At 39.5% G+C, this 23282-nt stretch overlaps 1 protein-coding gene across 3 annotated transcripts in view; it reads left to right on the plus strand.

The window, feature by feature from the left end:
- arap2 (ArfGAP with RhoGAP domain, ankyrin repeat and PH domain 2) overlaps window positions 1–23282 on the plus strand; it is a 309350-nt gene that overhangs the window by 172207 nt on the left and 113861 nt on the right. For all 3 annotated transcript variants that reach the window (XM_060825023.1, XM_060825033.1, XM_060825042.1), the window contains exons 13-16: window positions 2064–2246; window positions 4957–5131; window positions 6963–7094; window positions 23095–23239. In XM_060825023.1, the coding sequence (XP_060681006.1) occupies window positions 2064–2246; window positions 4957–5131; window positions 6963–7094; window positions 23095–23239 (635 nt within the window). The remainder of the gene's footprint in view (window positions 1–2063; window positions 2247–4956; window positions 5132–6962; window positions 7095–23094; window positions 23240–23282) is intronic.

The following is a 23282-nucleotide window of genomic DNA, read 5'->3' on the forward strand; positions in this document are numbered from 1 at the left end:
ATTTTCTATCTGTGTTTATGTATATGCTAGATGTCACACTTTGTTTTCTCAGGATTAGTTGGTAATAAAATTGTAAACCTTGTAAGTGTTTCTGTAATTTTGATCTATGAAAATAAATCAATTAAAATGCAAAATAGTCATATGCTAAAAATCATTTTCAAATCTTGTTTGTAATCATTTAAGGGATTAAAAGGAGGGAAAAAAGCTGAAAATGTGTTGCTGGTTAAAGCACAGCAGGTTAGGCAGCATCCGAGGAACAGGAAATTCGACGTTTCGGGCCAGAGCCCTTCATCAGGAATGAGGAGAGTGTGCCAGGCAGGCTAAAATAAAAGGTAGTGAGGAGGGACTTGGGGGAGGGGCGATGGAGATGTGATAGGTGGAAGGAGGTCAAGGTGAGGATGATAGGCCGGAGTGGGGTGGGGGCGACGAGGTCAGGAAGAGGATTGCAGGTTAGGAGGGCGGTGCTGAGTTCAAGGGAATCGACTGAGACAAGGTGGGGGGAGGGGAAATGAGGAAACTGGAGAAATCTGAGTTCATCCCTTGTGGCTGGAGGGTTCCCAGGCGGAAGATGAGGCGCTCCTCCTCCAGCCGTCGTGTTGTTTTGTTCTGCCGATGGAGGAGTCCAAGGACCTGCATGTCTTCGGTGGAGTGGGAGGGAGAGTTAAAGTGTTGAGCCACGGGGTGGTTGGGTTGGTTGGTTCGGGCGTCCCAGAGGTGTTCCCTGAAGCGTTCTGCAAGTAGGCGGCCTGTCTCCCCAATATAGAGGAGGCCACATCGGGTGCAGCGGATGCAATAGATGATGTGAGTGGAGGTGCAGGTGAACTTGTGGCGGATATGGAAGGATCCCTTGGGGCCTTGGAGAGAAGTAAGGGAGGAGGTGTGGGCGAAAGTTTTGCATTTCCTGCGGTTGCAGGGGAAGGTGCCGGGAGTGGAGGTTGGTTTGGTGGGTCAATTTACACCTGCTTATAACACTGAATGACAGTTGAAAAAAAATCTGCTTTAGCAGTTGCAAAAGCCGTTCATTGACATTTGTTCAAGGATGGTTATGGTATAATTATTCATGATTGACTGCTTTTCACAATCTACAATCTGAGAGAAGCTTTAAAGCATAAACTACTCTGATAGGAAGTTATGAAAGCAACTCTATTTACTTTCATAGTGCCATAAGTACTTGAGTTTTTAAAGAAAGTTGAATAGGCCTTCATGAATGGGAGTAGTTGCTTATTAGACTGAAAAATATAATAAACATTTAGACTTTAATTTTATTTCATTTCCACATATCAGCATGCCAATGGTGGGTGATGCTGGGCGAGTTGGTAAGGACGCATAGACAAATGATAGTTGGGAGACATGATTTGGCATGGAGTACATAAGGAATCCTAGGAAATTGAGGCCTGGGGGCATGGTGGAGTATGGAGGTTGTGGGATAGAGGGCCTAACATATAAACTAACAAGTAGAAAAAAAAACATAGAATCCTTACAATGTGGAAAGAGACCATTTGGCCCATTGAGTCTGCTCCGACCGTCCAAAGAGCATCCCACCCCATCTCCATAACCCCACATTTGCCATTGCCAGTCTACCTAATCTGCACATATTTGGAATGTTGAAGGAAACCTGAGCACCTGGCAGAAACCCATACAGTCACAAGAAACTCAGCACAGTCACCTGAGGCAGGTTCCTGGAACTGTGAGGCAGTAGCACTAACCACTGAGCCACCATACCATCCAGAAAACGAGGTCTCAGAAAACATGAGACAACTGAGACATTTTGGACAAGCTGTCTCAGTACTTGGCAACTGGGAAGCAGTATTGCCGTCTCCCATCAGATTCCCTCCACACCACCCTGGATTGTGCCATGCCATACACTTTATCCCAAAATAGGAGCAGCCAGCCTTAAAATTTTGGACTCAAACTACTTGCCTCAGGGGTTAAACAAAAATTCCGCTCAAAGTGTTTTATAAACAAGAAGTTGAATTTTGAAGTTGAAAGCAAATAGGCATGTTTGTGCCAACAAGTACTGGTGCCAGCGTTTTTAATAGCTGTGCCTTTTGTTTGAATTGCAGTTTTTCATTGTTGTAGGAAACAAAACAGCCAATGCTTTTTGGGCAGCCAATCTCAAAGCAGGTGAAGAATTGGATATGGATGCTCCACCAAACTATCGTCTTGAATTCATCACTCAAAAATACAAAGAAGGAAAATTTCGAAGAAAACTCTCTCCTTTTCTAAACCAAGAAGAACTGAACAAGGTAATGCAAGTTCCTCCCAGAATAATTTGACATTACCTGATGCTTCCTGATATTGTTTCTTCAAAATTCAGTTTGTATTACTTCGGAGAATTTTGGGGAAAGAAGTGGAGCTCCATTTGGAAAAAACCCTTAAAATTAAATGTTTGTTCTTTACCCTATTTATTCACCTGATTCAATACTATGCAAACTGACACTGGCTATTTAGTGATATAAGTTGGTATTCTCTCAAATATGATGTTTTCTTTTTACACAGATGTATGTTAGCCCTGTTCTTGTATCTGGAAGCGCAATGGCATTGTTTTTCTGTTGTGTTGAGTTTCTAGCCCTATCTCTTATTAGCTTTTAAGACTATGAGTGATTTTTTTCCAACTAATTTTTATTTAACAATACAATATTTCCAGGAGATTAAATTTGTAGTATTGCTTTTTCTACTGTAGTGAGAAATTTGCTTTTTCTTACCATGTCACATCTTTTCCACTTAACACTAAAGCAAATACATGCACAGGAATGCTTCCAAGGAATTACAATATTGTACGTGGTGCAAAGAATCTGTAGTATGGCAAATGTTGCACTTTAATCTCAATTAACAATCATCAAACAAGTAGCCCAAACTGAAAAAAAGATATTTTGTGCTATAATCCAGGTTATAAAATCAAACCATTTGGTACACCTGCCAATGTAAAGTTTTCAGTTGAGATGCAAGTTGGCTCACCTTCCTAATTATGTTTTGCTATTAGTTGGCTTCTATTTTGGTGCTATCCCTATAAGTAGTTTTTGTTTTATGCTAACTACTTGGCCTCAGCAACTGATGCTGCTAGAAATGCGAAAGATCTTTCTTCAGTTAACTCTGGTAGAGAAATCTGGTTTCTTTTATTTATATTGTCTTTAAAATAATAATAGTTAAGGGGGAGAAGTGAAAAATTGCTTATCCCTTTACATCCATATAGAAGACATTTTTTTTCTTGTTGAACCACTCATTGTTCAAATTTCTATGACACAAATAAATAAGACATGCTGAAAATCTATTGAGGTGATGGACTAGTTGTATTATCACTGCACTGTTAATCTAGAGACCCAGGTAATGTTCTGGGGACCTGGGTTTGAATCTTGCTGTGGAAGAATTTGAATTCAGTAAAAACTGGAATTAAGAATCTAATGATGATCATGAAACTATTGTTAATTGTCAGGAAAAACTGATCTGGTTCACAAATGTCCTTTTCGGGAAGGAAGCTGGTCTGGATTATTTGTGACTCAAGACCCACCATAATGTGGTTGAGTCCTAACTACTGTCTGGGATGGGCAGTAAATGCTGGCCTAGACAGTGATATCTGTGTCCTGTAGGTATTGCTTTTACAGCTGAAACAAAAACAGAAATTGAAACAGTAAATATCAAGTGGCCTGAGCTGATTTCCTTTTAAAAAAAAGTTTTAATTTGCTTATTACAATCTATTAACTTCTAATTGATCACATAGTTCATTTTATAAAGTTGAGTAAGAAAGCTCTCAATTGGAAGAATTATTAGCAACTTTTTTTGTTTTTAGAAAAGCATATTTACAATCCAAAATAAAAATCTCTATTCTTAACATTTGCACAGTTTCACTGTATAACATGGTATATGGGGAGAAAGGAAATTTCATGATGCAGGAATAAGTCATTGAAAACTGAAATATATGAAGCATATCAGGAAATGAAAGCAGAATTCAATCAAAAACAGCATCCACACAGCCATATATCCACACAAGCAAAATCTGAACTCTCTAGGACCAGACAGAATATTTTGATGTACCTTTTCAAAACGTTAAGCATATTTGAGTCTGATATGAATTCTGAAATTGACACCTTTAAGTTCAACAAAGGAGTAGAGTTCAAGAAAAATGTTGCTTAGACAGGCTAGAAGAGGGTGACAGGGATATTATAGTTGAGGGCTATTTGGGCCAAAGTTTAAATATGGCCATGCAGATCTCTTTAGTTTTGAAGAAGAGCCATCACACTAGAAGTGTAGCTTATGTATTCTCTCCATGGTTGTTGACTGGCTGCGTTTACAGCATTTCTGTAATGAGGGAGCTGGAGAAATCTGCATTCATCCCTTGTGGTTGGAGGGTTCAATCACCTCATCTTCCACCTAGGAATCCTCAAACCACAAGGGATGAATGCAGATTTCTCCAGCTTCTTCCTTTCCCCTCCCCCCCCACCACCTTATCTCAGGCCCAACCCTCGGACTCAGCACCGCCTTCTTGACCTGCAATCTTCTTCCCAACCTCTCCGCCCCCACCCCCTCTCTGACCTATCACCCTCACCTTAACCTCCTTCCACCTATCTCATTCCCAACACCCCTCTCCCAAGTCCCTCCTCCCTACGTTTTATCTTAGCCTGCTTGCCACACCTTCCTCATTCCTGAAGAAGGGCTTATGCCCAAAACGTCGATTCTCCTGCTCCTTGGATGCTGCCTGACCTGCTGCGCTTTTCCAGCAACACATTTTTCAGCTCATTATAAAAACTGTATGACTGGTTTGATTCACTTATGTGAGATAAAATTAACTTCTAACTTAAAGTCTTGTTATTGCAGACATCTCATTGCATCTGTTGTCCTTGAAGCTCTGTTTGATGGATAGTGCCGATTCATGTGTAATGATGGAACCACCTGTTTTTTTAACTTAATCTTGTAATGATGCCTATCCATTCTTTACTATCCTATTATTCTCACATACAGGCTTTATGTCAAGCAGTTGTGACACAGGATATCTTGGAGACTATGTCACTTGTTTTCAGTGGGGCAGATGTCATGTGTGCAACAGGAGAATCTACTTACTGTACCCCTTACTTATTGGCACAGAAAGCTGGCCAACGGTTACAAATGGAGTTCCTGTTCCATAACAAACTCTCAGGTAAAACTTTTATTTGTGGACTGAAACCAAAATGTTGTGAACTTTGAGAATTTACAGTCAGATGTGAAGTTGATTTTGTGTATTCATGGGTCCCTGATTTATGAATGTCCAAATTCCAAATGCTTGTACTTATAGACACAGTCCCGTACATGGGTGTAATTTTAAAGACCTGGCATATGGACAATTCTGTATTTACGGATAGCTGCTTTAGCTTGTCCTGCATTGTGTTTCAAATTGATCACAAATTGAATTGCAAATGGAGTCCAGAATGGAACCCTTTGCAACCCGGAGACTGCCTGTGTTTGGTTAGCACCAGAATTCCTTACGAATTAATTAAGCAACTTTGAACACGTTTGACTATTTATAAGATGTAGGTAGATGAAGCCTGCTGTTTCTTCTAACAGATGTTATAAAATTTGCAGAAATTTAAGTTTACATAAAGTTATTTCATCCTTTTGAAAGAGAAAGATAGTGATTTGTAGACCTACCAAGAAGATAAGGGTTGAAGTTTGACTCCCAACAATGGGTGGGTCACAGCTGGTCAGAGGTGCAAAGCAAATATATTGGAAGCAGAAACCAATAAATCTTGAACCTGCCTACTTCTAGTTCAAATGGAGGCAGGACAAGGATGGCCAGCCAACCTATTTATGGGAAACTGTTCATCTCATTCATTTTAATTGTCATTCTGGTTGTAACACTGGATGGTTGGGTTATCTGGGCCTGGAAAACTCAACAGCTTGAAAAAAAAATTATGAAGCAAGTGCCTTTCCAGTAAATGCAAAATGCTGCAAAAGCATTAAAATAAAAAAAACAGAAAATGTTGGAGAAACTCAAGTCCAGCAGCATCTGTGGAGAGAGAAACTAAGTTAATGTTTTGAGTCCATTGTGACTCTTCTTCAGACCATTTTTCTAGAAACAAGGGGTTCTTCCCTCAAACTTAAATAAACTCACTATAATTCTCTGTTGGTTTCTGTTTCCACCCCAGCTATCGTTTGCTTTCTTGCAATCATACACTGTACCCTCACCCCCAGTGCAATTGGGAGACATTGGCAATGACCTTGTGTAACAGGTCTCTAGACTGTCAATTGGGCTGCTTTTCAGACTTTTGTTCTGTTTGCTGGAGAATTGATTGCTTTTGTTAGTGTGTGAAGCACTGAGGACAAAGTGAATTCCTTTGTACAAAATTGATCCTGATCACTGGAGAGCCTTGAGCTTCTGATAGTGACTTTTTTTAAAAAATTGACATGTTTCCTTTAGGCATCTTCTCATCTTTCACTATATGTGATAACAATAGCAAATAATCTATGCAACTATGGCGCTTCACAATAAGCCCTTGCTGTTTTAGAAATACTAAATGCAAGTCACCATGTTTATACTTAGAAAACGCAATCTTTCAGAATATGCTGCTTTCCTATGCCTAGAATTGTGTGCCTGTTAAGAGAATATGACTAAGATTGGGGTGAGGAGCTTCACTCTGCCAGCCATTGTTTTCTTGTGTAAAAGTAAACCCTGTGGACTTAGGGAGGTTTGATAACCCAAAACATAAAGTTTCACTGTCAGGATGGAAACATTTGCATATAACTTGTTCAAACTTAGAAATGGGTAAAATATTTGAATTTAACACACTGACAAATACTAGCTGTGAGTTAATACAAGTAATGAGTTTGATTCTGTTGCTGAGTACAAGACCAATAATGATGTGCCCCTGCTTTATATGTCACAAAGATTTAATAAAGATTAAAAATGCATGACATTTGGAAGTACACTTTATGAGAACATGTTCCTTATTTAAGTCCATTCTGAACATTGTTTATTTGTTGTTTATCCATAGTCCTTCCAAAGATTGATGAACTGTCTAAAGCTGGCATCCTTTCTAATAACTCACAGTCCAGCTTTTTGTGTGGTTTCCTCTACAAGGCCATGAACACTACAAAAGCTGTAACTGAGAAAAGATTGAAGGAAGGTAGGTTATGCTTTGTTATGTGAAGGTATACATGTTTCAGCATTCACTCAGTTGTTTAATACTGGGACAGGGTGAGCTACTAATAAGTGTACATCAGGATGCTGACACCAACATTGGTTTGAAAAGTCAAATGACCTGTACACGTGCTATAATTTTGGTATTCCTCAAACAAATGAGATGTTTATGTTATGATTCAATTGTGTCAAAGTGAAATTTCGCCCTCTGACACTAATCCTGAATCATTGTACTCAGATTCAAGTTACGGTAAAATAAAACTGAAAGATTTAGGTGGCTGAATCTCCCCTCTTCCTCTTTGCTCTTCGCAATTGTAAAGGCATCATTGGTATGCTGTGCTTCATTATCCCATTTTCCCTGTGTGTTTGTACAGTGGACCAACAGATATAGACTAATTGAATGAAGATGAGTGCAAATGGATTCAGTAGTTTTATAGAAGGCAAGCCATGCTATAGTTTGATCTATCCTGGAATGGCTGATTAGAATGTATGGAAATTAACATTCACCAAAGCATTGTGCAGAGCACACTGTCAGAGGCTCTTTCTGATGAGCTGTTGATGTTGCAAAATCACCTCGTTTAAATGCAAATCAGAGTAACTAATGAAATGTTTAATACCCACCATTTTTTGATCTCAAACACAGTGAAAAATGAACTTTTCAGGCTGGCTTCTCACTCAATAGATCCTGCCTCCATTAACCCAACACAGCTCAAGGGGCCCCTGAATTTGCAGTTTTAATTATGGGGTGACCGGGTTCCCTGGTTGGCAAGGAGACCAATGGAACACCAAGTGTGGGTGCAGTGTGCTGTGTGGCCTCCTGCTGTGCCATAACACTTCTGTGATTCTGAGAGCAGAAGCTGTCGCTGGGTGCAGTGTTAGGTTGTGGGTAAGATCTGGCTCATTATTCCAGCAGTTTATTAAAGTTTTAAAAGTAAAATTAAATAACAAACTTCCCCGCAGTTCCCATCCCATCTCACCTCACCCTAACACCCTCTTCATGCCTATTCATTTCAGCCTGTGCAACCTCATATCCTTAACCTCACTTATAACCAATCATACCTTCCATCCCAACATAGGCCAGGCTGCCCACCCCAGAACCCCTCGTTCGACCCATGTCAACCCATACCCTCAACACACATCTATGGCCCTTTCTAGCACATATGCTAAAATAGTACCAGCCCAAGCCAAGTTTAATCCAAAGTTCCAAGTGTCCATTGCAGATATTGCTTTCCAAAAAAGGATTTTAAAAACTGACTGAATGACAGGAAAGCGAGTAATGGTCAGTATTACTCTCTAAGTACTATTTAAAGTTCTAGGAAGATAGGAGTGGAGAATGGAATTGGCCGGATGGCTCTTTTGGGAGCTGGAACAGGCACAATGGGACAATGCCCTCCTGTTCTATAAATTTGATTCTAGGATTTTTTTCAAGCTGGGGAAGACTTGCAATGGAATTTCTCTGAGAAAATTACTTGGGACCTTTGCTTCTTGTGATATATGGTAATAATTTGAACCTTAGTGTACAGAGCACAATTTCAAAATTTGCAGATGGCACTATATTTGAAACCATTGCAAACTGAAAGGGGAATTGTGTAGAACTTCAGATAAGTGGATGGAGTGGGTGGATAGGTGGCAGATGAAGATCAATGCAAAGTGTAAGGTAATATATTTTGGTAGAGGGAACATTAGAGAGACTGTATCAAATAAAGGGTACAGGGAAGTGCATGTGCAGTTGGACCTTGGATTTTATTTTGTAATGGTTACAGGACAGGTTGAGAAAGCAATTTGTAAACATAAGTTATCCAAGGCTTTATCAGTAGGCACACAAAATAAAGGAGCAAGGAGGTTACATTGAATGTGTATACATCTGTAGTTCAACCTGATGTAGAGCATCGTATCCATTTCTGGCTGTCAAACTTTTGAAAGGTTACAAATATACAAGAGACAGCACAGGAGAGATTTATGAGAGTGATTCCAGAAATGAAGGATTGTGGAAACTGGGATTGTTCTTGGAGAAAAGCAAGCTAAGAGGTGGTCAGATTGAAGAATTCAAAATTCTGAGATTCTGGAGGGAGAAATCAGCCTTTTCCACTTGTGAAAAGATTACAGATGAGTGGGTGTAGTTTTACAAATGATTAGTAACAGCAGCAAAAGTGACGCAAAAACCTTTCTTCCACAAAGCAAGTGGTTAGGGTTTGGAATTCACCGGCAGAAAGTCTGAGGGAGGTAGGTTTCATGGAGATATTGAGAGAGTTAGATGATTCCTTTTCAAATAACAATGTGTAGGATTGCTAAGGGAAGGCAGGAGAATAGCAGTAGTCATTTGGAATACTCATTTGGAGAAGATGCTGACATACAATGGGCTGAGTGTCGTACTACCTAGCAACAGTTCTTTAATTCTATGAAGGCAGTCTCACTGATAAAAACCCTTGCACTACATTTACATTTCTTCAGTTGCATAATCCCTTGTAACAACAAATGTTTCATTCAAACACATAATCCCTTTTAAAAACATTGAACTTCCCAGTCCCATTTCAAGAGTCACTATTCACATGAAGTCAATTGATGAAATCACAGGTAGCCTATGATGATAATGGAAGATTATGAAATTGGTCTTATAGCTCTGAACCAACAGAAACATGAAAAAAACAAGCTTTTTTAAAAAACACTCTAGATGTTGTATCTCAAAAATTTATACAGCAAGAGTTTTAAATGCCTTGACAACTACTTTTGACAGTTACTCTTCACCCTTTTGATAGTCTCAGTAAGCTTCATAGTTTCAATTAGTCCATCCACATTTATGCATATTGATAACTACCTTTAACTATCCCGAAAGATCCCGAACCACATTACCTCTGTAAATGATACTCTTCTGTTCAAAGAAACCCGTAACATACCCATAGCTGTTCCTACCTAGTCAAATCCATGCACTTGGCATTTCTCACACGTGGGCCGCAACAATCACATTTGAATGGAAAAAGCTGCAAATCTATATGAGCAGCTGCCTCTACAAAACATAATCAAAATAGTGACGAAGGATGTAATCGGTTGCAGAGAGACATAGATAAGATGCAGAGCTGGGCTGAGAGGTGGCAAATGGAGTTTAATGTGGACAAGTGGGAGGTGATACACTTTGGATGGAGTAATCAGAATACAAAGTATTGGGCTAATGGTAAGATTCTTGGGAGTGCAGATGAGCAGAGAGATCTCAGTGTCCATGTACACAAATCCCTGAAAGTTGCCACCCAGATTGACAGGGTTGTTAAGAAGGCATACAGTGTTTTGGCCTTTATTAATAGAGGGATTGAGTTCCGGAACCAGGAGGGTATGCTGTAGCTGTACAAAGCTCTGGTATGGCCGCACTTGGAGTATTGTGTACAGTTCTGGTCGCCGCATTATAAGAAGGATTTGGAAGCTTTCGAAAGGATGCAGAGGAGATTTACTAGGATGTTGCCTGGTATGGAAGGAATGTCTTACGAGGAAAGATTGAGGGCCTTGAGGCTGTTCTCGTTAGAGAGAAGAAGGTTGAGAGGTGACTTAATAGAGACATCCAAGATAATCAGAGGGTTAGATAGGGTGGACAGGGAGAGCCTTTTTCCAAGTATGGGGACAGCAAACACGAGGGGACACAACTTTAAAGTGAGGGGAGATAGGTATAAGTCAGATGTCAGAGGTAGTTTCTTTACTCAGAGAGTAGTAAGAGTATGGAATGCTTTGTCTGCAACGGTAGTAGATTCACCAAGTTTAAGTGCATTTAAGTCATCATTGGACAGGCATATGGACATACATGGAGTAGTGTAGGTGGGATGGGCTTCAGATTAGTATGACAGGGCAGTGCAACATCGTGGGCCGAAGGGCCTGTACTGCGCTGTAATGTTCTATGTTAATACAGTGCTTCCCCCATTATTTCCCTCTGAAAATTATAGGCTCAGGTTCATGCTCGGGGCAGGACTTCTGATCTTCAGTCTGCTTTACTATCTTCACAGTGACTGGCAGGGTCCCCAGCATTACAATAATCCCTGTCTCAACCTATTTTTCTTTCCCCCTTTGTGTGAATAATTCAGTGAGTATAGGCAGTGAGTAGCTGCGTGAGATGTTACAGCTATTGACTCTGATATATGCCAAAATGGTTTGTTTTGGGTTGCAGTCATAGGAGTACAGTTTTGCTTCAATGTTCCTGCGTTAGGGTGCAGATACCAACCAATTTTAGGCTCCTGATTGTTATCCAGGGACCTCTGTCAAAAGTGAACCTATGTGAACTTCTGGTGAGATCATGATTGTGCTGGTTTCACACTTGGAAAATTAATCACTACATATACAGGGCACTAGAGGGATACCTAGACCTGAAAAGCTTTCCCTCCTTCCAATGTTTCCTTTTCTTCCACTCCACAAGAAAGGAATTAGCAAGGTTAGATCGCATGGAATACAGAGAGAACTAGCCATTTGGATACAGAACTGGCTCAAAGGTAGAAGACAGAGGGTGGTGGTGGAGGGTTGTTTTTCAGACTGGAGGCCTGTGACCAGTGGAGCGCCACGAGGATCAGTGCTGGCCCTCTACCTTTTGTCATTTCCATAAATGATCTGGATGTGAGCATAAGAGGTACAGTTAGTAAGTTTGCAGATGGCACCAAAATTGGAGGTGTAGTGGATAGCGAAGAGGGTTAACTCAGATTACAACAGGATCTGAACCAGATGGGCCAATGGGCTGAGAAGTGGCAGATGGAGTTTAATTCCGCAGAGGGTGGTGCATGTATGGAATGAGCTGCCAGAGGATGTGGTGGAGGCTGGTACAATTGCAACATTTAAGAGGCATTTGGATGGGTATATGAATAAGAAGAAGGGTTTGGAGGGCCGGGTGCAGGCAGGTGGGACTAGGTTGGGTTGGGATATCTGGTCAGCATGGACAGGTTGGACCGAAGGATCTGTTTCCATGCTGTATATTTCTATGACTCTATAATTAACACCTTTCAAGAAGAAGAATAAATTACTGAGAAAAAAATGCTGGTAGAAAATACATCAGTTAATTCAGTTATTGATCTAATCCATGAATTGCTTGTCACTTTTAGTCAAATAAGATTTGTAAACTGTTGTCGTCATTATCACTGATGAGGGGATGTAGTGACAGTGAAAGCTGGATCGTCATTCGTTGTGAATCTACTTCAGATTCCTTTTAGTTCATATTTCCTTCTATAATTCTTATGTATTTTAGAAATGTAGGCTCATATCGTATCTCTTCAAATTGTTTCCGTGGCAACAAATAAATTTCAAAAAGAATGATTGGTTTGTTCTTCAGGACACGATTAGGATCTGCACTTGGAGCATTATCATTGCTAATCCACTGTTCATCATCACCTGGATGTTTTTTCATTGACGTTGACTCATTTTCAGGGAGGCAAGACTTTTTTCTTTTGCAAGAAGTCTTTCATTGAATACAGTTTACTTTAAGATTGGTTTCCTAATGCCTCTTATTAGATTTATCCAAATACTCAAACTTCTATCGCAATGTAATGATGATGTATTGTACAATGCTGCTGGTTGCTGTGTATATTTCATGATATTCCCTTTTTTTCCCTCTGTCTCAAATGTTATACAATATCCTTTGTCATCTAATATCCACTTTCCCAGTCCTATTCCCCCTCCAAAAAAGGCTGGAAGTGCCAGAAATGAAATAGTTTATCAATGTAATAGTCTCATTCATGATGTTGTCTATTTCATCAGCTTCATGTCATGATAGATTATGTTGTTCATAAAGGTTGTAGCATAGGGATCTAAATAATGCAATATCTGCTATCATGATGCTTTCTACCCCAGGAGTGGGAGCGGATAAACTACTTTTTTTTTTCAAAATTGCCACATCCTTCATGCTACTTCTGTTGCTTTTGCACCAGGAATGTTCTGGAATTATGGCCCTTCTTAACAACTTATTTTGTCACTTGGCAACACTGGTAAGATGCGGATCTATTTTGATATGAGTATCCCTTGAAGATGTTTGGAGTGATCCAGTAGTGTAGAAGTTCAAGGCTGTCTATCAACTTCACAGCCAAAGGCAAAGCAGTCACTGTCATGAATCATGCTTGAAATGTCAGGCCGAAGAAAATGGCACAACTTTGTCACTGCATTCCTAATGCAGGGAAATTGCAAGAACAAATCTTTTCCGACATACCGTAGTAGCAGTGCTCAATGTAAAAGCAAAACAACTTGAGCAAGAGGAGGTGAAATTTGCTTCTTGTGTAAGTGACTTGCCTCTCTTTTATTCCACTTTTCCTTATTTGCTTCTGTAGGAAAGGTAAAAAGAGAGAAAAGCACACCTCGTGTCATCCCCACGGTCCAGATTTAGATGGCAGCTACAGCCATCAGCAATGTGACAAAACATGCAACAATGAACATCAAATAAATATGCAAAGAGCTTTTTTTGAAAAGTGAAAATGAAAAAGCCAAAATGCATGAAGGAAAGCCATGACATATTTTTAAGTTCTCAAAGAGAAAGACTTTCAGTTGCTGCATCTGTGACTTGCACCCAGTGCTTACACTTTCCAATCTACGTAACTTACCCTTTTAAAGGGACAAAACACATCAATGAATTTTCTAGATAGTAAAGCCACTCTCACCCTTATGAAACAGTTTACTCTGAGCGTTGACGAAGAGATTTGCTAAACTCAAATGCTATTCTGTCATGAACTCTTTGTTTGTTAATATTAACTGGGAAGCAAAATCTATCAAATGTTGCTTTAAGAATACAGCAAAGATGAGGTTTATGTGCCTGTATAAGGCTGACTTCTCACTGCCATACAAATTCTTAGTAGGGTGGATAATGGATTAGAAAGTAATATATTCTTTAAAGTTGCACATGGGCAAGTTTTTATTTAATGTCAAGACCATCAAATGTTTTTACTGCACCTGCTCCTTCTCAAGTTGTTTTGCCCTTTGACCAAGCACTGCTCATAACACAATTTATCCCTGCTTCAGCTCATCGGGTGAATCCCTTTGCTTTTGTTATCTTTAGACTTTATAAGTCTGAAGCATTTATAGCTAAAATTTTAAGATTCTGTCCTCTGTGATCATCAGAAACTCTATTAATACTATTACCCTAATTTACATCAAGCATACTGAAGAACCAGGTGTGTGCTCAGTGACCAACATTGGCAGTTGCTTGAGCAATGCCTTGATTTTTAAAATTACCGTATTTATTTTCATAAATCTCCTTGATCTTGTTCTTCCTGTTTCTGGAATTTTTTTTTACAACCTTTCAAGTTACCTGTACTCCAATTCTGATCTTTTGAATGTTTTAGCTTTCCAGTCATAGATGGCCACCCCTTCAGTTGTCTAGTCATTGAGCTTTGGAAGTCCTCTGTAAAACTTTGTAACTCTCTGTTTATTTTTCTGTCATTTATGACTGTCTTTAGAAATATACCTTTTGGACCAATGTTTTTATTCATCTTTCTGACTGAACTCTATTGTATGGACATGCAGTCTCACAATATTGTATGAGCTGTTGCTCAGGATGAAGGTTGCTCTCACCATTCTCTTAAAATTAAGGAAACTACAAGGGCCGGCCTGGTCTGGTATAGTAGAGGTGATCTACTTCTTTCTGTATCTAGAAGATTCATAGAGCCATGCAGCATGGAAACAGGCCTTTTGGTCCAATCAGTCCATGCTGACCATAAATCTCAACGAAACTAGTCCCACCTGCCTGCTCCTGACCCATATTCCTCCAATCCTTTCCTATTCACGCACTTATCCAAATGGTCTTTTAAATGTTGTAGTTGTACCCACATCCACCACTTCCTCTGGAAGTTCATTCCACATGTGAACTACCCTCTGTGTAAAACAAAAGTCCCTCATGTCATTTTGTAAATCTTCAAAGTTTGTGCGAAGATTTGTAGCTCGGGTGCTTTTTTTTTTAAATCTCTCCCTTCCCTCTTAGAGTTAACAAGATGAAGTTTATTGTTTGTGAACAACCAGATACAAGTTACATTGATGTGATAGGCATTTGTGGTGGAGACTTTAGGAAAGATCTTAGACCTCACTCCTGTGAATTCTATTCTGTTTTACCCACAATTCCACATGACATCATCATCATGGTATGTGGTGCTCAATGTTTTCAAGCCCATATGCAACAATCCCCTCATTTGGTTTAGTATGAAATGTTCTAGCTGTTGAGAGAGTTGACAAGTTCCTTATAAAACTGTCATTGATATCTTGTGTAGCTGACTGCCGTGAGGTTTTACAGGAGGTGCAAGTATTCCTGCTGCCACTCAGTGCTGCAATTAAAGGGAATTTATCTTTCTTTGTCACAGTTGACCAGAACATTCTAATAGGTGTATTACAATGTTCCTGCTGCTTTCACTCTGATTTTATCTAGAGGCCATAATCTTCTTTCTGACAGTATGGAATGTAATTTCACAAACTGTATCCTTTTGTGACATTCCCAAATTTTATGGAAAAATTCAACTGTTTCCTTTCTATCAGTGACATTGAATGGCATTGTAATGTTTCAAGTGTGATTTAGAACATAGATTCATTCTACCTCATCTATTATCTCCATTTTGTTTCAAGAAAGTCAAGAGGCATTGTTGGTGCATATTGTGTCACATATTCGACAAACAAACTGCCTCCAACTAAGTGTGCTTTACATTTACAAAGGACATGAATTTCACCTTTTGATAGTTGGATGTATAAATACTTGAGTAAAAAATGAGGTCTGCAGATGCTGGAGATCACAGCTGCAAATGTGTTGCTGGTCAAAGCACAGCAGGTTAGGCAGCATCTCAGGAATAGAGAATTCGACGTTTCGAGCATAAGCCCTTCATCAGGTATAAATACTTGGGAATGTTATGTCTTGGGTTTTTTTTGGGATGTAGGTGTTGCTGGCAAAACCAGCATTTAATGCCCATAGTTACTTGCTTTTGAGAAGTTTTTGGTGAGCTCCCTTCTTTAACTGTTGTGGTCTCTATATTGAAGGTACTTACAATGCTGTTTGGGGAAGTGGGTGAAGGTGGAAATGCATTATTTCCAGGATTTTAATGCAGTGTTGATGTGAATAATGTTGTAGTTCAAAATCAGGAAGGAAATATAAAGATGATGGTTTCTCTTGCACCTACTACCTATGTCCTTTGATGTGGCAGAGGTTGTTTAAGTGTTACTCTCAAAGAAGGTTTGGTGAGTTACTGCTGTTTGCCTTGTAGATGGTACGCACTGCTGCCATTGTGCACTAATATTAGAATAAGTGATTACTTCAGTGTTTTTAGAGCTGTTCTCATTCATGTAAGTGAAGAGCATCCCATTTGTCCTGACTCGTGCATTGCAAATGGTGGACGGGTTTTGGGGAGTGTGGAGTTGATTTAGTCACAATAGGATACCTGTTGTAGATGACACAGTAGTTTTATGACTAGTTCAGTTGTGTATCTAGTCAATGGTAACTCCAAGAATCTTGAGGGGAAGTAGTTTGATGACCTCATGTTGGAGATGGTCATTGTCCGGTACTTCCATGGCATGAATGTGAATCTCAGTAACAGCACAGTGTACTATGTACCAGATGCAACACAGTACTCACCGTGACTCCATTGACAGTAACTTCCAAATCTATGACCTCTACCACCTAGAGGTACAAGACCAGAGGATGCATGGAACCTCCACCACCTACAAGTTCCTATTCAAACTAAATACCGTCTTGACTTAGAACTGAAAACTGAAAGAACTGCAGGTGCTGTGAATTTGAAACAAAATTAGAAATTGCTGCAAAAGCTCAATAGGTCTGGCAGCATCTGTCGAGAGAAGTCAGATGTCTGCCTCTTATTTCCACCATAGCCCTGCCACTTAGAATGGTGGAATGTAAATACTTTGGCTGCCATTGAAGCAGGGCAGTCAGTGTATGGGGTGTGATAGAGCTGCCTAAGGCCTCTGTTGCAACACTCAGTATTGGCACAGCTCCCGAGGGAGACGTAATTCCTTTACAAAATGACACCAAGGCCAGCAACACAGTTTTAGTCAAGGATGTGGTACACCTCATCAGAGTCAAGAGTGTGGTGCTGGAAAAACACAGCTGGTCAGGCAGCATCCGAGAAGCAGGAGAGTCGATGTTTTGGGCAAAAGCCCTTCATCAGGAATGTTGATTTTCCTGCTCCTCGGATGCTGCTTGATCTGCTGTGCTTTTTCAGCACCACACTCTCAACTCTAATCTCTAGCATCTGCAGTCCTCACTTACACCTCATCAGAGATACACCCAGTGGAGAGGGAAAGGAAATTCATGGGGTGTTACTGGTTTACACAGGATGTTTAGGCAATTGAATAGAAAAGTTCTTGTGAAAGGTAGATTCATTTCACAAAGTAGTTTGTTTTCTTTGCAATTTTTGTTTATGGTCACAGGTTCAGTTCATTGCTAGAAAGAAATTAATAATGTATGAGAGATGCTTTCTGACCTAAAGTAAAAATATAACAAACAGATCTGTAGGTGAGGTCAAATGGGGACTTTCTAGACAGTCATTGTGATGAAGTCCTGAAAGGTGAGTGCAGAGAACAAAAGGTCAACTCTCTTTCAGAGGTCCAGTTTCAACCTGTAAGAAAAATAAGTTGATAAACTTGCTGAGACAGGCAGTTTATGGCGATAACAGCCTAGCTAATAAACAAGGACAGAAAGGTGATCCTATTAATAGCAAATCAAGTTCACCTTAGGCTACAGTTACACTGCCACTTGTAGGTTAAAGCACAAAATCACTTTGCATCAATGTGAAATATTACATATTCGTCCCACTCTCGCTCTAAAATGCATTTAGTTGAATGCTGTTGGATGATTTAGAAAAAAGTCTTTTATAACTCCAGATTTATTATGTGGGGTACAACTTCAGTCGATCATGAAACAAGTGTGTCAGTGCTCAGATAGCAGATGCTACTACTATCTCTCCCAACATTATTTATAAGCATGCATGCTGTCTACCATAGGAACGTTTAATTTCTATACATTGGTCCTTAGATTGAGTATTTATTGAAGCAATTTAACACAGCAGAAAAGGACAAATTTAGGCAGCGATCATCTGTAACTGTCATCCCCATGCATTTTTCTAATAGTTTATGTCTAATGCAAAATTTTACAGACAATGTTCTGGCAGTGTGAAGCTTCTATTTGTCAGAGTAACAATGTTCTCTGCTTAACTGATAAAGAACTAATGAGCAATGACGCTGTGGTCTGGATTTTGAGATAGAAATAATGGTGAGGTTAACAGTGCTCATTGTTCAATTAGCACATTAATAGCAACACATAGTGACTACATAGAGTTTAATGTTTAGCATTAATTGCAAGGAAAACTGAACACAAGAGTAGAGATGTTATGCTTCCATTATACAGGGTATTGGTGAGACCATGTCTGGAGTACTGTAGGCATTAGTCTCCTTGTTTCAGGAAAGGTGAACATTCATTGTAAATGGTTCAGAGAAGGTTTACCAGACGAATACATGGAATGGTTGAGCTGTCTAATGAGGAAAGGTTCTGTTATGAGAAATGCAGATTTGTATCTGCTGGAGTTTGGAAGACTAAGAGACAGCTTGATTGTGAAATTTCAGGTCAAGAGAGATCTTGGCAACCAGACAAATTGTACCTTACATAAGTACATCAGGGAACTAGAACACAATGTAGAATATAGTATTACAGCTACAGAGAAGACACAGAGAAAGATTAACTCTAATGTGTGAGTGATCCGTTCATAAGTTTGATAACGGTGTGGAAGAAACTGCTCTTAAATCTGTCAGTACGTGTTTTCAATCTTCTGCCCTATGAAAGAGGATGGAAGGGAGTATAACTGAGATGGAAGGGGTCTTTAATTCTGTTGGCTGCTTTCCCAAGGCAGTGGGAAATGTAGACAGAGCCAATAGAAGGAAAGCTAGTTTTTTGATGGACTGGGCTCCATTCACAACTCTGTAATTTCTTACGGTCTTAGGCAGAGCAGTTGCCATACCATGCTGTGTTGCATCCGGATAGGATACTTTCTATGGTGCATCTATAAAAATTGGTAAGAATCATTTTGGACATGCAGACTTTTCTTAGCCTTCTGAGGAAGTAGAGGCATTGGTGCTCTCTTAACTTTAGTATTGACCTTGATGGACCAGGACAGACTGTTGGTGATATTTACTCCCAGCACCTTGACCGCCTCCACCTCAGCACCATTGATATAGACAGGGCCATGTCCTCCACTTTCTCACAAATCGATGATCAACTCCTTTGTTTTGTTGTCATTGAGGGAGAGATTGTTGTCTTGAATCTATGCCACTAAGCTGTCTATTTTTTTCCTGCTCTCTGTTGTTTGAGATCCAACTCATTATGTTGGCAGCACCAGATGTGTAAATGGCATTAGTGCTAAATTTGGTCAAACAGTCATGAAACTGTAATGAGCACATTATAGAGTATGCAGCCTTTTTTGATTGGATACATGCAGAAAAGTTACTTCTTTTTGTAGAAGAATCTAGAACTCGTGGGACACTATTTTAACATAGGGTCACCTACTGGAGGAGGTGAAGGCCTAATGGCATTATCAGTACACTGTTAATCCAGAATACCCGTGTGATAAGATGGGGACTTGAGTTTAAATCCTGCCAAGGCAGATGCTGGAATTTGAATTCAATAAAATTCTGGAATTAAGAGTCTCATGGTGACTATGAATCCATTGCTGATTGTCGGGAAAACCCATCTGGTTCATTAATGCCCTTCAGAGAAAGAAATCTATTATCTGGCCTGCGATTGACTCCAGACCCACAGCAATGTGGCCAATTAGGGATGGGAAAGAAAAATGTTGCCCTAACCAGAGACACCCACATCCTGTGAGTGATTGAAAAAAAAAGATAGATGGAAACATTTTTCTCAGACGATCTTGAGTCTTTTTAAGTTTTTTTTCCCCAAAGGATGGATGGATCCGAGTATGCTATTAAGAGGGAAGTAGATTGTAGCTTGGTAAGCGAAGTGGTGAAAGGTCATTGGGGTTAGCAGAATGTAGAATAACCAGATCGACCTGGAGCTTACTGAATAGCATAACAGGGCTGAGTGACCTGCTCCTGCTCCTAATTCATAATTTTTTATGTAAATCTGAATGTCTGCTGTCAGAAATGCTCTGCTGTTCCAGACCTTTACACTGATATCCCATCTGTAGACTTGTTAATAAACTGCATGAAATGATGTGACATACCTGTACGAAGTTGTGCTGCACCCACTGAATACAGCACACATAAATTGGGATGCCTCTATTTCACCGTAAGTACAATTTTAATGTGTAGAATCTCATTCCTTCAGATTTTAATTACTGTTGGAGAATTTCTGTCCCTCACAATCTTGCCTTTCTTCTAATCTCTTGATTTAACGTCTGTATTTGTTTTGATATTGAACTACATATTGAAATTTATCCCTTTTGGTTTAGTCTCTGAATTATGCTTTCATGCTTCTTCAATCTGATTATGTACATACACATATGGTTCACACATCAATCCCCGATCTCACAAAGGAGATACAGCAAGAACAAAGTGCAATAACTTCCAGTACAAAATCCCATGGATAGTAGATAGGAAAAAGCAGTTGGAATGAATAGCTGCCACTGCTTGTTATATGGAAGTCAATATATTTGGCACTCTAACATGTATACTTATCTAAAGTTTATAACAAAAAGTATAGGTGATGGTGAAGAGTCAACTTTTGTAGAACAAATGTTGGAGATGTTTTGACTCGACTTTAGATCAGAAACGTAATCTTTTTTTAAACTTTCTTTCTTATGTATGGTTGTAGCACTGTTTGTGTTTGTTTTTGCTTTGCTCTTTTCAATTAAGTATTTGGTACTACTTAAACATAATCAAAATTTTGGCACCATGCAGTGAAAATTTCCATGCGAAGTAAGTTATAGGTACCTCACAGCATTTAATATTGTACTTTGAAGATCATCAATAAAACTGTGGACTAAAATTTCTTGCACTAACTACTCTAAGCAGGTTTCAGACTTGAACTTCTATACAATACAGGTAACAGCCATTTCCTGCCAGCAACAAAGAAATATTTGTATACAATGTATGGTATATAATCGCTAATAATCCATGGTTTGCATTCATCAAGGTATCCCAAAGCGATTGCTAGTGTTTAGGAAGTAAAGGTTTATAATTGGGTAACGTTGGGGAGTTTATTACACTCCATTCAATTTGATGATGTTATTTGGTCTTGATGAAAAAACAAAGTCGAGGTAAGATGCTGATGACCAATATATTGTCCCTGCCTCATGATAGTCTTATTTATGATGTCCAACTGGCTAAGGTAACTTGTAATTGTTGTTTTTATGCAATAAACTGCACCTTATTAAGCTAAATGCCTCCTTGTTAGGACTGACTAGTGGCTCATCCTATATCACTGTTAACTAAATAGACTTTTAGATCCAGTATCATAAGCAGGATTCATTCTAAGTCTCTTAAGCTTTTGATTAGAACTGGTGATTAACGGTTTAAACTGCAATTTTGACGGTAAGATTTATGAAAACTGTAACCACAGTCTTTTACTTGGAAAATTGTGGAAAGAGCACACATTATCTTAGAGGTCATGGAAAGCAGGAAATCATTCAAAACAGTGGGAAACCTGCACCTGTGCAGCAGAAAGAAGGACAACCACAATTTTACTTAACAAGGATGGGAAATCACTAATTCTGCCACAAATATTTGGCTGGAGTTGTAGTAAGCTGTACAGAAACTACAGCATTGTGATTTAGCTAAATTTAAAGTTTTAAGAGAGTTAAAATAATGCAGCATTGCTATAATTTAGAATTAGATAATTAGAAGAACATAATAAATGTTGTTCTAATGAACACTCAAAATAATCTTAGAAGTTGAACAAAAGTAATAACATTGAATTACTACAGTATCAAAAGTTTCAAAACTAGAAATGCAGCAGTATTTAGGCACTGTAGAATTTTAAACTATGAAACGGAGTTTGGAAATCAGAATTCATAAGAGACAGAATTGTTGTTGGAAGCATTGAAGAGTTTTTGACAGATCTGTTACAACAAGAAGTTGTTTTGACTTTGAACAAATCTAATAACAAACCAATAATATACCCAGACAAATCCTGAGAGGGGAAGGAGAGCCCTAGTCTCAGAATAGCAATTGGACCTCTACTCTTGGTAAGGCACAAACACTTTGATCTACTGTTTGTATTGGTTTCTGTATCGAAATAGCAGATACTAAATATCAGTGTCACCACTGTGGAATAGAAAAAATCTTCACAGGCACAGACAGTTCCCAGCTTTGACAAAAGAATGCTACATTTCTAAGTCATTTCCAGAAGATATCCACATCAAGCCCCCTCACCCAATTTGAATCCTGGCCCTCGCATGGGAAGACTGGAACCACTGCTGTCAGTGTCCGTATGACCCTCTGAGATTGACATGGACTGCAATGTTAATGTGAGGATTACAGTGGAATGAGGAGTGTGACTTATTCTGTAGATATGAGAGGGAGTCATAGGAGTGGTTCCAGTCTTCTCTTGCAAGTCTCTCTCTCTCACACACACACACAAACTTTTTACTGCAGCGTTTTATCAGGTTCCACCTTTGCCCTGTACAGGACAATGCTAGAGAAATTATCTGGGGATGTAGGGTTGAACTCCTAGGAAAGTGTGGTGAGAGAGAGAGAGGACGGGCGGGCGGTCAGTCATTTAGAGACGGTGCCTGGGCTCCCATCGATATCCTGGAGTGTTCTCGGCAGCATTTTCAATGAGCTGAGTTTGTTTATAATTATTGGAAACACCTCTTTGATGAAATGTTTCTATCAGGACCTCGAGATCTCCTTCGGATAATCCGATTTTCGGATAGTGGAGGTTTCTCGTATTCCTCAACTCCATGGGTCTGCCTGTAGTAATAATCTCAAGACACTTTGACTGAAATATAAACCTCTATGAAAATACAGATGGAAGTGTTGCAGGAAGGTAATGTCTGTGATCAGTCTTCAGATTTTTACGAGTTTGTGTTTCTTGTCTGCAGATTTCCAAAAGCGATGGTGTACCTTAGAAGGTGGGTTTCTCAGTTATTATGAAAGTGACAAATCAGCCACACCGAATGGGAGGATTGATATCAACGAGGTAGTCTGTTTAGGAGTGGCCAAGTCTGATTTTACATGGGGCGCTGGGTGAGTAAAAGACTTGAAGTCCAATCCCTGTGTTAAATCCTGG

This window comes from Hemiscyllium ocellatum, chromosome 1, assembly GCF_020745735.1.
Source record: "Hemiscyllium ocellatum isolate sHemOce1 chromosome 1, sHemOce1.pat.X.cur, whole genome shotgun sequence".
Taxonomy (NCBI): domain Eukaryota; kingdom Metazoa; phylum Chordata; class Chondrichthyes; order Orectolobiformes; family Hemiscylliidae; genus Hemiscyllium; species Hemiscyllium ocellatum.